General features: G+C 39.6%; 1 protein-coding gene across 2 annotated transcripts in view; it reads left to right on the forward strand.

Moving 5' to 3' along the window:
• LOC103279650 (membrane-spanning 4-domains subfamily A member 8) overlaps positions 1-17,109 on the forward strand; it is a 33,259-nt gene extending 16,150 nt beyond the window's left edge. The window contains exons 2-7 of one of the 2 annotated variants that reach the window (XM_008115826.3): positions 4,326-4,560; positions 6,476-6,598; positions 7,026-7,082; positions 9,678-9,824; positions 9,902-10,030; positions 13,354-17,109. In XM_008115826.3, the coding sequence (XP_008114033.2) occupies positions 4,326-4,560; positions 6,476-6,598; positions 7,026-7,082; positions 9,678-9,824; positions 9,902-10,030; positions 13,354-13,470 (808 nt within the window). In that variant the 3' untranslated portion in view covers positions 13,471-17,109. The remainder of the gene's footprint in view (positions 1-4,325; positions 4,561-6,475; positions 6,599-7,025; positions 7,083-9,677; positions 9,825-9,901; positions 10,031-13,353) is intronic. The other variant, XM_008115827.3, reaches the window with a different exon arrangement.
• Positions 17,110-17,444: the final 335 nt, after the last annotated feature.

Here is a 17,444-nt window from a genome sequence, read left to right on the forward strand (position 1 = left end):
AACTCCAGTTCCCAAGTGGCCTCATGACAAAGTACATTATGAACCAATTTAGAACTTTTGAGGAAAAAATATGTTTTCAAAAGAAGCTTGTGATTAATGGCCTAGATAGAATGGGAACAGATATGTTGGCAGTGACAGTAGGTGGGGACACATTTGTTTATTGGCTGCCCCAGGAGAATTGAGAGATTCCTCCATGGCGAAGAAGTTCTACTCTTGTATTGCTAGCCAGCTAACGGTGGTGGTGGTGGTGGTGGTGGGAAGCTGTCCTTTGAGGACTATAACTTCACACATTCAAATACTGGCCAGTGGGGAAATGGGACAGAGAAAGAAGAGGCTTCTTCTTTGGCTTCCCAAACTGATAAGCCTGCATCGGTGCATTTGCTGATCTGGTGCATAGTACCAGGGCTGTTTCATCTGTATAGATTTGGGCAAGGATAACACATGTGTCTTCACATAACTAGTCACTTGCAAAGGCTGCAGTCAGACATTTTTGTGTGTCTTACTGTATAAATCATAGAGTCATAGAATCATAGAGTTGGAAGAGAACACAAGGGTCATCCTGTCCAACCCACTGCCATGATGGAATACTCAATAAAAGCACACGAGACAGATGACTATTGGGCCTCTATGTAAAATGTTCCAGAGAAGAAGATTCCACCACACTTTAATGTAGCATATTTCACAATGGAACAGCTCTTACCCTCAAGGGATTCTTTCTAATATTTTTCCCTGTAGCTTCATGCCCTAGAGTGATTCTACATTGGACACAGCCTCCCAGACCAGATCCAGAGTGTCAAACTCTGGATCGACTCCAAGATGGTTCTTACAGCATGCCTCTGGGCCACTGGGGAGGCAGGAAAGAGTCCTGACTGCCCAGAGATGCCAAACCTGGTTCAGTGCCAATGGACGGCCACCTTACAGCCCCCCTCTTGTTTTTGTTATAATGGTAACCACTGCGTGTGAAATGACCAGTAGCTGTCATTCATCATCTGGAGTGATGTTAGCCAGGGCACCAGAGCTACGTGGGGAAGAGAAGAAGGAACACTACTTTCCCCATCCCTTCTCCAATAGTTGTCCAGGTGATGTGTGCTGACTACTAGTCATTTCATGGCTGGTGGTCACTGCTACTATGAGAATAGAAGGGGACAATAAGTGCCATCCTGTTTCCCTTTGCCACCTCAGCCTAGGCATATGGGATGGCCATGTCAACAATTGCAGCCGGTTTCATTTAGGAACCAGCCAAACTGCTTACATAGGCCCAAAGTCACAGTTTCTGAATGCTCAGGAAAACTCCGGAACAACCCACAGCTGTTGTTAACACAGTTCAAGGTCATGTTAACATTAATCAGCTGCCACAGAGCTGATTCTCCTCACCTTCAGGATTAAGTGTCCATGTAGATGTGTCCCTAGCCTCCAAGCCTCTTCTCACGGGGCTTGGCTTCCAGACTATTTGTCCATCTCTGGACATGTTCCAGCTTGTTAATATACTTTAGATCAGTGGTTCTCAACTTGTGGGTTCCCGGGTGTTTTGGCCTATGTCTCCCAGTTTACCAGCTGTTCGGATTTCTGGGAGTTGAAGGCCAAAACATCTGGGGACCTACAGGTTGAGAAGCACTGCTTTAGATGATGATGATGATGATGATGCTGTTTATTTTTACCCAACTTTTTCTCTTCACAAGGAGACTCAGATTAATAAAGGTGTGGCCTTAAACTCTATTCTTGGTTCAGGTTTTCATGCTGGAGTATGTCTTAACTCACCGTCCTGAGTCCCTTCGGGGAGATAGGACAGTATATAAATAAATAAATAATAATAATAATAATAATAATTATTATTATTATTATTATTATTATTATTATTGTTATTATTATTATTATTGAGATTTTTGCAGAGGGAGCTCAGTATCTGTGGCGCATATATCTGCTGCAGAAAGGAGCCATCACACCACTATTTAGAACAATAGTTTAACATTTTATCCTTGCACTCATTCATGAAGTTAAGCTCTGAGGTGATCCCATGGAGTAGTTATGATTTTTTGAAAGTGAGTGATGTGGTTTTGTACAGGTTCTGTCACTTTGTTCTGAACTTGCCTGCAAAAGCTAGAGTTTACTGGGGCAATCTCGATGGTCCTGACAATATTACTACTGCACTCTTAAGATGGCTTCATTAGCATGTTTTTGGCTACGCCGGATCATCCCCTAAGCTGTGTGCCAGGATCTCTTATCGGAATACAACTGCTGTGCTCTCTATAGATTCCTGCTTCTTCTCAATAACAAGGTGTGAATGCTGACTTTGCCCATTGCACAGGTGAATGTAGCAAAGCAGATGGAAGCTTCACGGTGCAGCCAGGGAACCTAATCTCTTATCTCGCAGGAAGTTTAGAGGGGCTGAAATGTGACCTCTAAGGATGACAAGGTGTGAATGGAAGGAAGGACAAGCCATGGAACAAGTACTAATGATAGGCTGTGCACAGAAAGTGGTTTCAGACATTAATTTAAATTATGTGTATAAATGGTATGAGCTATCATGTCACGGAATATATAGAATCACACATGAGTTTGCTTGGTTTATTTCATTAGGATTGTATGTAAATGATGGCACTATAAAACAAAAACATGTGTAGTGCTTCATAGCTTTTAGGTGAAGCGTCTCAGTTTTTGTTCTCTGGTCAAATCCATAATATCCTGATGCATAATGCAGAGCCTTTTACTTGTCCCATTCTGTCTTGAAATTGCATCTGTCTTCCAATAACAAAAAACATTGTAAGGTGATAGTTTTCATTATGCCAGCTTCAGCTGGTAAATATACACAAGGTTTTCAAATATGTAGTGTTCATTACTGGGCTTCTAGGCATTTAAGTTTTTACAGCTATGCTCCATTCATTATTGAGCCTCTATGGTTGACTGTTCTTACCCTGACTGTTAAAATGTACTGTTGCTATCATCTATTGTACTTTTATCAATTTTGCCAAATACAAAAATACACAAAACATTTTCAATATAATTTAAATTCAAAAATAACAATAAAATTTAGGGCTAAATCCAGTGTTAGTTGTAATCAGTTAAACCTATTGGAATTAAAAGTATCTGTTGCCACAAATGTAATCTCCACTAGTTACAATGGGTTGAGATTACTATTGAAATTAGTTAAAATCATGCCATTTATGGTCCCTGAAAGAGCAACCTATTTATTATGCTTCTCTTGAAATAAAATAATATTTATTAATATTATTGGAACCAACATGATGCCCTGGTTTGAGCACTGGATTAGGACTTTGGAGACTAGGGTTTGAATCCCCATTTGACCATGGAAACCCAGGCCCCTTCTACACAGCCATATAAAATCCAGATTATCTGCTTTTAACTGTATTATATGGGAATGTAGACCTGATCCCCTTCTACACTGCCATATAATCTAGAGCATCAAATCAGATAATCCATATTATCTGAGTTGAACCGAGTATATGAATCTACACTGCCATTAAAAGATAGTGAGTAATATTAATATAAACAATTTAACTATTTTGACTAAATTTCCATTCTTGTCATATCACCTTTGTTCATCAACTCAGTATATCTCCCAATTTCATCCCTTTTAATTTAAATAGATTTTGCTATGCTGTATTTCAACAATTTGTTTCTATACAGTATCTTAATGTATTCTCTCTTTAATCTCAATATTCTTTCACCAATCAACTTCATCTATATCTTCGCTTTGTGGTCATTGAGAAGTGCCATGCAATAAAACATTTTCAAACTCCCCAACAGCCAAAAGAGCTGTCATTTTCAAAATTCAAAAAAAAAAATGAGGGGTTTGTTGTTAGCTTAAAACTTTGCTCACCAATCTTCTCAGTTAATTTCAGAAATAAAAAAGATTTGCCTTTAAATTGAGGAGCTTCCCAGTCTTTACTCTTCCTTTAAGTTAATTTACAGCATAACAGGTCTAGAGGTTGTTTATTTAAACCTAGTATAAAATCAGAAAGAACAGATCCAAAACCCTTAATTACACTAATATCATGCTGTTGCTATGTGTCATCATGCATGACAACTGTACGGCAAAGCTGTCATGGGGTTTTCTTAGCAGAATGTGTTCGTAGGGGCTTTGCCCTTGATTTCCTTTGGGTGGAGAGAGCGTGACTTGCCGCGAATCAACCAATGAGTCTGCATGACTGAATGGGGTTTGTATGCTGACTTCCGGAGTCATAGTTCAACGCTTAAGTCACTATGCCACGCTGAGTCTCACATTGATATAGCATTTATTGATATATGTTTTCTTTCTTCTTTTCATTTCCTTTTAATCCATTTTCTTTTAACCAATCCTTACCTAGTTCAGCTATGACAACAGAGATGATCCTTTCCCCAAACATTACCAATGTACCCCAGACTGACCAGCAGGCACCTGGTTGTGTTTTCATCCAACCACCAGGGACAGTACAATATATAGCATGTGGAGGTTATCAGCTTGGAAACCCTGGCAACCTACCTCAGCAGCAAGGCAACCCACCTCAGCAGCAACACAACCCACTACAGAAACTTCTCAAAGTGGAGACTAAGACTCTGGGGGTGAGTGTGTTTAAGATCTGCTTATATTCCAGCCTTTGGCTCAAAGCGTTCTGCAAATGACCATTAAGATCATTATTTGATCTCATGTGTGGTGTTCCAAAAAATAGTTGTGCTAGTTTGTTTTACAATACAACGGCATAAAGGAATTGAGTAGAACTTTTGGGACTAAATTATTCATGGACTCCAGTCACTTCATCTGATTTCATGGAGTTTCCAGCACATCCTTCTTGTTCTCATTCTTATAGTTTAACAGCTTACATATTTAAAGATCCTTGGTTCTACTCGCTGATTGATTGATTAAAACATCCAAACAAATGATGTACTGATTAGTGACAAAGAATGCTTCCACACTGTAGAATTAATGAAGTTCGACACCACTTTAACTCCCATGGCTCAATGCTATGGAACCACAAGAGTTGTACTTTTATAAGGTTTTTAGTCTTCTGTGCTAAAGAATGCTGCTGCCTCACAAAACTACAACTCCCATAATTCCATAGTATTGGGCCATAGCAGTTAAAATGATGTCCAACTGGATAAACCACATAGTGAAATTACAAGGGAAAGGTCTGATACATTTGGTAGTTTCAAATAGCCTAGTTATTAGAACAGAGGCAATGGAGCATGATAGCAGCCAAAATGCCCACCCAAGGAAAACAAAACCAAAAACAAACAAAACTAGAAATGAATGAAAGGCCCCATCTGGCTTGGAAAAATCCATTTAATTTTTTTAAGTAGGAAGACTCCTAACAAGCTAGATTTTTCTCCCCAGAAGAAACATTATTCTGTGGAGGTGAGGAGAGCATTTCTACAATTTTTGCCAGTACTTGGCTTCTGGGTTTCTAGAAGGTCTGTGCTACTCCAACTGGAACAAGTGGAATTTATTTCACAAGTGGGCATTCTGTCAAGATAGCTGGCAGCCATCCCACAAGGCAATCTCTTTTCTGTATTGGCTGTAGCAGTCAAGGAAGTAGAAAGAAAGAAAACAAGTTGGGATTGCAGTCTGAAGCAACGACCTTTCCTTCCCAGGAGTAGCCAAATGTTCTTCTACAAACAGAACTGCTCACAGACTAATCTTCTGCATTTTTAGTAGGAAGAAATTCCCATGGACTCTAAACAAGGGAGAAGAGGAATTCAAATGTTGGCCAAGATTCTAGATCAACATATTTTGGTCCAGCTAGGAAATTTATTCTCCTGTTGATAGGGGTAGAACATACTGAGATTTCCAATTCCCTCCTTCCAGAGATATTTGATGCAACAGTCAGAAGCAAGATTCCCGTTACGATTCCTCTTCAAACTGATAATCATTGTCAGGAGAGGGTAGAAACGTTAGTGCGTTGCACCATGATTGATAGGAGAGCAGACTGCATAGTTTGAAACAACTGCTGCCTGGTAGAGCAGGATGGGGAGATTTTTGCAATCATGACAATAGTGCCATTGTCATGAATATATATGGACCATGAATATGAATCGATTATGGATGTGTGACTAGGTGCACAGGGAGAACAAAACTTGTAGAAATCATTATAATGCACTAACAGCATATCATGATATAGGCCTGACAATGTGTTAGGCAGGTATTGCACAATGATAGGACTGGAGGACTTTAGTGTGAATGACGTATATTGATTCTGGTCAAACATTTTGGAGACCACATGACTCCTCCTTCTTTTCCTCTCCTATAGCCCATATTTGGGAAAGGAGTGAGGAACAGAAGGGAGAAGAAGGGGAAAGGTTGGATGTTGTGACCTCTCATACTGAATCTAATCATCAGACCACGGATTCCCAACCCTTGGCAAAGGGGAAAAGGCTGAATTAGCTTTCCAGGTTTTAAGTGATATTTCCAGACTGGTCAGAAAATCTCACTTCTTATCAGAACTCAGGGGATTGTTTGGCTTCCTCTGTTTTCTTTTCACAGGGCATCCAAATCATGATTGGACTGATGCACATTGGCCTGGGATGTATCGCGATAGTAATGTCAGGAAGGACTTATATTTCTGTTGGTGCAATATCAGGTTACCCAATCTGGGGTGGAATATTTGTAAGTAATTTTTATACAAGAAGACTTGTGTTTATTCTTATGGTTTGAAATTTAGATCTTGGAAGGAAAGATCTATGCTGAAATTCCTTTTCTTCACACTCCAGCTTTCACAACTATACAGAGAAATTGGAAATTCCATCCATGGACTACCTTGACTTCAGGATTCAATAATATATATTTATACTTTGGAATCTTGTCCATTTCTTTCATAACTGCCCTTCCAAGTTGTAGTCTTCTTCTGATTTCATGATTGCAGTCTCCATTGAAGACTGAGCTTTGAGAAATCTCAAACTATTTCAGTATCTTGCCCTTAAAGGGAGAAATGTCAGGATCATACTATCCAGTTTTTCAGAGTTAGATTTTTCTCTCTCTCTACCTTCTAATGTAAACTACATGCAAATGTTTTTTTGTTTTGTTTTTTGCATAGTTCATTATTTCTGGGTCCCTTGCTGTGAGCTCCGAGAGATACCTAAATGGTTCTTTGGTAAGGTATCTTGCATATTCTCATCTTCCAATGTGCTATTTTAGGCTTCATTTACTATACATAACATTGTTTGTATGACCGGTGTACAGAAAAATACAACCAACCTGGAAGAGGGGGCCGTTGTTGTAATTACATTCAGTCCCTACCCTGATTCCCAGCATTCACCAGCACATAGCAGGCTTTGCCTTAAATCAAACACTTCAAAGAAGACAAAGGAAACTGGGGCAGCTTTGAGGATGCCAACTATATAGTGGTGGCTGGCGTGAGGACAGTGGCAGAACTCCAACTTTTAATCTGTACTCTAAAAGTGCTATCCAAGGTTCTGAAGCCTGTCCATCAGATACTATATTTTTCAATTCTAAGACACACTTTCCCCAATTATAATATCTCCAAAAATCGGTTGCATCTCAGAATTGCAGGTACATCTTATGTATTTTTGTTGTTGGTGGTGGCACAGAAATTAAGGTCTGTCTTACAATTGATGGCCTCTTACAGTTGAAAAAGTATGACAGGTTTTGAACCATTGATATCTCCTTTAAAGTTCAGACTAAATCAAGTAGGTTCACTCTTTTGGAAAATGTGAATCTCCATAACCATTTGGGAAATGGGATTCATAACCTGCACTGTCTTTAATATGAATTCTCTCTATTAACTGAATATTTTCTTTTCTTGCAACAACATTTTGCAAAGCTTCCCACTCATGCATACTTTTGCCTCATTGCAAAAAGTAAAAAAGTTCAAAGCACACCTTCCACTTGTCCAATAAGCATAATATAAACAGTATTCAAATTGGAAAGTGCTTTTAACAAATAAGTTGTGTGTGACTGATGCTTTAGTATTGTGAAAATATAGAAGTTCAGGAATGTGCAGCTTCAAACATCTGAACTCTTGAAGTTACACAGTTCTTATATCTTTTTCTCAGAACACATTCAAAAATGTTTTGTGTGGCAGGAAGAAAGGAGCTAGTAGACATGCTTCTGTCTCAGGCACAATGGGTCTACTATGGCATAAGCTATTTTAGGAGATGCATATTATAATGTCCTTAGTGTTTTTGCTGATTGCAAAGATAGTCTGGACATGTAAATGGAATCTGCCAGGCTGTGTCTGCAAGGTAATGGATGGGGCAGTTACAACAGCCATTGGTCACACACACATAAATATGCCAGAGTAGAAAATACTCTACAGAGTTTTGTTTATTGTTATTAACACTGAAAGTAATTCTTCCTTATAGTGCTTTAGATTTGGTTTTGACATTTCAATGGTTCCATTGTGTACGCTTATTCTTTTTTGTCTTTAATTTATTTTAGTCAGTAGCCCAGCAGTTTCTTCTTACACTATTTCACTTTATGGTAAAATCCACATGTAAGTCAGTAGAGTCTTGCTTATCCAACTTAAACAGGCCAGCAGAACGTTGGATAAGCGAAAATGTTGGATAATAAGAAGGGATTAAGGAAAAGCCTATTAAACGTCAAATTACATTATGATTTTACAAATTAAGCACCAAACATCATGTTTTACAACAAATCGACAGAAAATGCAGTTCAATACACGCTAACATTATGTAGTAATTACTGTATTTATGAATTTAGCACCAAAACATCACAATGTATTGAAAACATTTATTACTAAAACATTGACTACAAATAAAGATAGAATTGCATAAAATGAATTTACAGTAACAACATTGTCTTTTAAATCCATAAAAAGTTCAGTCCTGTGAAGATTTTTTAAAAATCTGTAATCCTTGCCTGCCTAGAGAAACAGCTGTGAATCCAGGCGGGAGGCAGACTGTGTTGGATAATGTAGAACATTGGATGAGTGAAGGTTGGATAAGCGAGACTGTACTGTATCTGTAAATTAGGGATCTGGGGAGAATTTACTTCACCCTCCTGGAACTGAGCACAGATGTGGAAATCATTTGCGTATTTCCAGGCTTGTGGTGTGTTCCATGGTGAAGCAAAGAGAAGACTTTTCACTGAAATGGGTTGCTGTGGGTTTTCCAGGCTGTATGGCCATGTTCCAGAAGCATTCTCTCCTGACGTTTTGTCCACACCCATGGCAGGCATCCTCAGAGGTTGTGAGGTTTATTGGAAAACTAGGCAAGTGGGATCAATATATCTAGAATGTCCAGTGTGGGAGAAAGAACTCTTGGCGGTTGGAGGCAAGTGGGAATGTTTCAGTTGGCCACCTTGATTAGCATTGAATGGCCTTGCAGCTTCTAAGCCTGGCTGCTTCCTGCCTGGGGGAATCCTTTGTTGGGAGGTATTAGCTGGCTCTGATTGTTTCATGTCTGGAATTTCCCTGTTATCTGAGTGTTATTATTTATTTAGTATTCTTATTTTAGAGTTTTTTAAATACTGATAGCCAGATTTTGTTCATGTTCATGGTTTTCCCCCTTTCTGTTGAAATTGTCCTCATTGTCCATGAAATATCAGGAGTTTTGGAACATGGCCAGACAGCCCAGAAAACTCGAAGCAGCCCAGTGATTCTAGGCATGAAAACTTTCAACAACATATTTTCACTGAAGTATTTGTGGTTAAGAAGATCCCTGCCCATTCTGCATTTCTTGCTGCTCTGACTGTTTATCTTTTTCAGGTGAGATGCAGTGTAGGAATGAACATCACGAGTGCTATAATGGCATTAACTGGAATCATTCTATATATAGCGGATCTCATCACAAGTAGAAATTTTTATTATTATTACGATCCTCATGCTTCTTATCCATATTACTATTTTTCACTGGTAAGTGGAAAAATTCCTTGCAAACTTTTTACTCTGTGTGGCAAGATCTAAATGTATGAATTTATCACCCCACCTAGTTATCTATCTTACAGTCTCGTCATCTTACTGTTGGGATCGTGATCCTCTTGTTCAGTTTGCTGGAGTTCTGCATCACTGTATCAACAGCACATTTTGGGTGCCAGGCAGCCTGTTGCACTAATGAGCCAGTAAGTAATTCCTGTTTTATCAGAGGTTTAGCACATCGTGTTGAAAAACCACATGAGAAACTGGCCTGAGAGGTTGGCTTATACACAATGGAAAATGGGAAAATGACTTCTGCATGCTACTATAAGTGTTTTGCAATTCTCTTGGATGGCAAGTCTAATTAGTGCTTGAAAAGGTTACTTTTTGGGACTATAGCTCCATTCTCCCTGTGCTAACACCAGAATTAGCCACATTGATTGCAACATTCTGAAAGCTGGAGTCCATAAATGTAAGTTTTCCAATAACTGAGTTTGAACAAGTCAGTAAAATCCACTCCTACTGAAACATACACATTTTATCTATGCAATGACACAGAGATTTGAGCATTGTTGGAATGGGAGACTATGGAAATACAGAGTGGCTCCACACAGACACTATAATCCAGTTTGGAAGTGCATTGAAACAAACTGCTCTAGCTGTGCAGTACCTACACAAAAACCCAGGAAAAGGGGCCACAGTATCTGCTGATTGCAGAACAGAACTCGACAGTGTCCACAGCTACACAGTTGCAAAATGATTTTTCCTTAACCAGTCTGCTGAGATGCGCTGATGTACTGCATATTGTCAGAGTATATCCTAGATTTGAGCCATGCATGGGATATACTCTGATTGGCTGCAGTGCATTATTTGACTTGTTCTGGATATTATGGTGAGTTTTTTTTAAATGTGCTGTTTCTGGCTTGATGAGTACTGCAGTGTGCATTGAGGGCATGCATTCTGTGGAAGCCCTTGAGCTGGCTTTAACTGCATTATAGTGTCTGTGTGGAACTGGCCATAATCAGATGTCCACATTTGTTGATGTTAGGAGCACAGGGGGAAAAAAACCTATGAATAAAAAAATCTTTTTTTTTATCAGGGGAACACCTCTTTAGAAATCTCTAGGTCATCAAACTGGCCAACCTCCAATGGTAGGTCTTCTAGTGCCATAGAATAGCACTGGTGGACCTTGATATTTCTTGAGATAATATTTCAATCAAATCTGTGAATAATCACATTTGCAAGTCAAACCCACAAATGTGAAAAGGCACCTGTAAGAGCTACATCGGACATCCAGTTGAAGGCCCTGAAAGTTCTAAGACTGCCAGACTCCTTAAGGCTTCAGTGTGCAACAGCTCCGTGTTGACAAGACACTTCCCCCTATCAAGAAACAGCTATTCACTATCAGTATTATTTGCAGCGTCCTGTACAGGGTCATGACAGGCTTTACATCAGGGGTGTCAAACTCATTTTAATTGAAGGCCACATCAACCTTATGGTTGCTTTCAAAGGGCCATTGAACCCACGGATGGAGAAGCCATGGAGACAGAGGGCCAACTATAATTTTTTTTACATAGTAGTTGGTGCTCTTTAGTTTTTACCCAATTTGGGTCCACAGATGTTATTGAAAGACATCTCCCATCACTTATCATTCTCTGCTAGGCAGATTGAGAATAGTGGGAATTGCAATCCAACAGCATTTGTGGCTCAGGTTGGTGAAAGGGTAAAGGACATTTTAGAGTCTGACAACATATCCACAAGCCTTGTATCTAAATCCACTCTCCTGACTAAGCAGAAGTGCAGCTTTCTGGATGTTAAAGTATCACAACACCCATCAGCTCTAGTCATGATATCTAAGGATGAGACATTCAGGAGTTGTAATCCAGCATCTGGAGGAGGGCCACATAAAATGACATGATGGGCTGGATTTGGCCTGTGGGTCTTGCACATGTACCTTACATTGCCATGATGAGTTCTTGGGCTAGACCAGACACAAAGCCTGCCTGGTTTGTTTAGATAGGTGGTAGGGAATATTAGCCAGCACCCCGTTGTAGACTTATATCTGTGGAAAATTGAATTGGGTATTTCTGTAACATCCATATCCAGTAAGGGGCTGCCCTTATGTTACTACATAGGGGAGCTGGCAAAAGTGACCAATGTACCAACTAGGGAGTGTCCATGTACATCAGTAGAGCTGAATTCACATCGGGATACACTTGCTAGTGTCCCATTAAATATTTGTCACAATTCACAAACAGGGTTACTTAGTGCTTCTGATCTGTAACTAAGGATACATAAAATTGCATACCACAGAAAGCTCATTCAGGCCATTATGTCCTCTACTCTTCCTGTGAAGAAACTTCCATAAAGAGACCTCTTGCATACCTTTGGGAGCAGTGACTTTGTTTAAACCCGTCCCAACCTCTCCCCGTGAGTCAGAAAGCCCCAGCAGGCATAGCTGGAAGTTGTGGTTTTTAGACAGTTTTCAGCCCCCAAAGGGTGCAGCCTGCAATGGGCATAATGCCCCTCTGTTTGTTATGTTGGATTAAACCATCCTTTCATTTGAGACTTCTATGCAAAAAAATAAAAATAAAAAATTGAAACAATTGAAGCTTTCAATCTGAGAATATGTTAGCATTGCTCTCAGTATACAAAGTAATTGCTAGGAAGAGGTCATGTCCCATGTAAGGTCAAACAGTGATAGCCTTGTCTGAACAGAACAAAACCTGCATCACACAGGTTGATAAGAACTGTTGTTTTCACAAAAAGCTTTCCAACTAGAAAACAATCTACAGCCCTGTTTCTGAAATTTATTCATTGAATTGATTAATCAACAGCTGTCAGCTACACAATAATTAGAGGTCTCTAGGCAACAAATAAAGTAAGCACAAATTTAAAACCACAATAGTAATGAGATTAATTGTGTGCATGCATTTGGGCCTTCAGAGCATCTGTTGACTGGATTCCATAGGGTTTTTAGACAAAAAATACTCAGAGATAGTTTGCTATTGTCTTCCCTTGACCTGTAGTAACTGGTGTTAGTTGGTGGTGCCCCATCCAGGTATTAACCAGGGCTGATTCTACTTAGTTCCCAAGATCAGGCAGGATCTGGTGCTTTTAGGGCATTTAGGGCAACGAGATGAATTAAGATGCAGTAAATAAGAATTATGACATTATTAATTTTAACAATGGCTCAACTTAGAATCCCTTTTCATTTGCTTGGCATTTGGAAAAGGTGCTGTTTTGGACTATATTTCTTTGGCTATAACCTTACTGGCTGGAGATTCTGGGAATAGTACCCACCCACCCCACCACCACCATCAAAAACGTATTTATAAAGTGTTATATTTTCCCATCTAATTTGGTCTTTCGGTTGTAAAGATGAGAAAATTCCAATAGTGAATGCATTGACCTCATTAATCACTAGTGAGGTAAGACCTACATTACCACAGTTTGCTTAAATGAGTTACTAAGTTGATGTTTAAAGCTGTAAACGATGTTCACATTTATTTCTCCCTCTTTATTTTAGGTTACAGTTTTTGTGCCTTATACTGCCAACTTTGCAAGAGTGGCTCCTCCTGAAAGCAGTCCGACTCCTCCAAACTATCATGATGTAGCTCATCCTCCCAAGATGGAGACAGAGTGATGAAGACCTCAAGAGACATTTTAGGTTGTTATCTACACTATAGACATAATATGGTTTGTCACCACTTTATCTGCCATGGCTCAATGCTGGGATATGTAGTTTGGTGAGATACCAGCACTCTTTGGCAGAAAAGGCTGAAGGCATTGATAAAATTATAACTTCCAAGATTTCATAGCATTGAGTCATGAAAGTTAAAGTGGTATCAAATTTCATTAATTCTACAGTGTGGATGCATCCTTTTGGGTGGAATAGAGTGCGAGGGCCATCTAGTATGTGAGTTACAAAGGAATTTTTGCTGAAAAGAAACTAGGATGTCTAAAAACAGAATGCAACCTTGGGAATTAGTCTAGACAGAAGATGAACTGCTGCTTAACTAGATAACGCTTTGAATGCTTCTACGCATGCTTAAGAAGCTAATGAATATTAACTTTTATGCCCAAGTGGGGTTTAGTAGCCCTTTTCTGTACATGGGTCATATGTGTGAGGGGGACACAAAGGGGGAGAATATAAAATAGGCATATTGGTAAAATTGGACTTCGGAGTCCCTAAGCAATGGGGAAATGAGAGAGGGATCTTGTGGCCGGGAATAGGGAATAAATATATTTATTGTAGAACTATATGACATTCCTTTATGTTGGACACCCAATTCAGCTGACTTACAAAGTAAAGTGCTTGCTTCAATAACTTTGTTCTCTGATGGTTATTTAGCATATTGGATACTTATTTCTCCTTGCATCATGGGAAGGGCTCCATCATATATTGTTCTCTCTCTGTGTTCAAAGTGTCTAGAACAGTGGTTCTCAACCAGGGGTCCCCAGATGTTTTTGGCCTAGAACTCCCAGAAATCCCAGCCAGTTTACCAGCTATTACCCAGGATTTCTGGGAGTTGAAGGCCAAAAACATCTGGGGACCCCAGGTCGAGAACCACTGGTCCAGAAAGGGGGGGCAGTATGGCATAATGTTCTAGATATCATACCTTGCCTTAGTTTTGAGGCAGAGTTTGCCTTGACGTATTTTCTGAAGCCTTGGCTTATTTCACTTGTTTCGGGGACATGGATGCTCTGGCCTGTGAGTTACATAATCTGTAGACGATTCCCAATTGGTGTGCTAACTGTGTGCGGCTAGTTATAACCTTCCCTGCTAGTTTCATCATCATCATCGATGATCACTTGTGTCAGAGTATGATTGTCTTCCAAGTTTAGGGTCTTGGTGGTGAGTCTGTAGGTGACTGTAGAGACCTATCCTTAATCCACATGTTATATTACAGTGAGGACATCGCTTTCCATGTGGAAGGCAGTCCCGGTCAGAACTGGCTTGACGCTCCTTCCTCTTGACACATTTCTTCCTTTCGCCCTCCATTGGTGCCTCTTCAAATTCCATAGCACTGTTGGTAACAGCTGACCTCCAGTTAGAACGCTTGAGGGCCAGGTTACCTTTAAGTCCATCTTTAAATCTCTCTTCCTGTCCATCAACATTCCATTTTCCATTACTGAGTTGGGAGTACAGTAACTGCTTTGGGAGACTGTGACTGGATATTCAGACCACATGGCCAGTCCAGCTTCTTCCAGCACACTGACATTAGTTTGCTTGTCTTCCCAAGAGTTTTTCAGGATTTTTTGGAGGCAACGCTGGTAGAATCATTCCAGGAGTTGAGTGTGACATCACTCAATGGCATATAACAGGGTTGGGAGAAGAATAGCTTTAAAAATGCATCTTGGTATCCTTATGAATGTTCCAATCCTCAAACACTCTCTGTTTCATTAAAAAAATGCTGCACTCACAGAGCTGAGATGGTGTTGTACTTCAGTGTCAATGTTGACTTTTGTGGTGAGGTAGCTGCCAAAATAGTAGAAATGGTTAATATTTTCTAATGTTATACCATTAAGCTGTATTTCTGGCATTGCAGAAAGATTGGCTGGTGACTGCTGGAAGAGCCCTTTGGTTTTCTCGATGTTCAGTGAGAGGCCAAGCTTTTCATAGGCTTCTGCAAAGGTGTTTAGAGTTGCTTGTAGGTTTTCTTCTGAAAGAGCACAGACTACATTATCATCAACATATTGGAGTTGTATAACATATGTTGTTGTGACCTTGGTTTTGGCTTTCAGTCTGCTCAGACTAAATAGCTAGTTTAACTTAAAGAGCAAAACCAGCTGGTAAGGTGGTTATGATATGAAACTGGAGGTTAATGGTTCAGTCACACTTTCCCTTTTCTCATGGAGTCTTCTTCATAGAAGGAACTATTGTGAGAACTCTTTTGGTAAAATAGCTCTTGCAGCCATTCATGGTTATAATGGAAGATTTCAGTTGTCATTCCCCATTTTAGTCTCTCTTCTCCTCATTTCTGCTCTTATGTCTGGGATGCCTTATGACACATTTCTCATGGACTGTGATACTCTGAACAGATTCATCCTGACATTTATCATGCATCAACTGGCTTTAATGCTAGGAGAGAAAAGAAATCTTGACTGGTAATCTTTCCTCAGGAACAAACATTTTAATCATGACAGCATAGACACTAGTTGGGAAAAAGCATCATTCTTCCCACAACCATCCAAAAGACATGAGCTACTAATACCCTACTATGCTGGCTCTATCAGAATTTCCCTACAAATGGTGGGTAATCTATATCTATATAATAATGAAAATAGGTTTTACATATTGATCTATGTACGTATGAATCTTTGCATGTTTGTATGCATTTTCCAAGATGGCTCTTGTATTCAGAGAGACCTGTGACTCCTACCAACAATGTATCTTTATAAACCTTGGCATACATCCCCCTCCCAATGACCAACAGAAAGTATTAGAGGGATTTGGGGATGATTGACCCATAATGATGGGAGTTGCAGTCCCCACACATCCAGAAAGCCCTGTGACACCAACAATGGATCTGGACCAAACTTGGCACACACACCCATCATGACCAATTTTAAATACTGGCAAAGTTTGTGTGGCAATGAAAGGATGATGCAATAAAGGGGGTAAAAAGTAATGGTTTATAGATGTATATAAAGTAGGCTGATTTCTATGTATTAGATGGATTCCATTGCAATAAAAAAGTAGATATAGTTCACTGATAACGAAAGAGACTGTAAACCCCACTGACAATGGATCTAGACTAAACATGGCACACATACCCATCATGACCAACTTTAAATACTGCTGGGGTTTGGGAGATAATTGTTGGAAAAATGTCATCCTGTACTGCTTAAGTCTCTATGGTTAGATAGGAAGCCTAGAAAAGAGTTAGGGACACCTTTCTCCAGTCCTATGCATGCTTTGATTAGGCTTTACTATTGTTTCCTCCTTCCTGTCCTATTTAGGTCAACCCCATCCTTTGATGCTTTAGAAATGTGATCTCTCCTAGAGTTGACGTAACTTCCCCAATTTGGTCTCTGGAATGTTTATGGCCCTAGAGAAGAAGAGACCCACAAGGTTGGTCGCCTTTCCTTTATCCTGCTTTGTTCCAGAGAGAGGATGCACTTTTGTCCCTCTTGTAGTCAAGATGTAGCTATCTAGATCTTTGTTATTTTGATCGGTCTATGTGTTTTTAGATCAGCTTAGATTAGCTAGTTAGCTCCAAACCTTTTCTATCCATCAATGGATTTCTTTTTACCTCAATAAATGCTTTTAAACTTTAAAGCTAACATTGTGGTCCTTTGCCATCCTGAATACACAGAGGCTTTCTTAAACTCACCACGTAAGTCTCACTGCTGCATTTACTCTGCTATTTTAATGGAAATTTACCTCATAAAGGGGGTGATTAGATCCACACATAGCAGTAGGTCTATCCTTATGAATTGATCTTGACACTTGCGTTTCTATCAATCTGTGCAGAGAGGTGGGTAATAAAATTTAATATTATTGTTATTATCATTATTAAATTTCACATGTGCTATTCAAGGTGCTGAACCTTATTAGCATCTTGGCTAGCACCTGTAATGGGTTTAGGAACTTGTATAATGCCTTTAAAGTTA

This window comes from Anolis carolinensis, chromosome 1, assembly GCF_035594765.1.
Source record: "Anolis carolinensis isolate JA03-04 chromosome 1, rAnoCar3.1.pri, whole genome shotgun sequence".
NCBI lineage: Eukaryota > Metazoa > Chordata > Lepidosauria > Squamata > Dactyloidae > Anolis > Anolis carolinensis.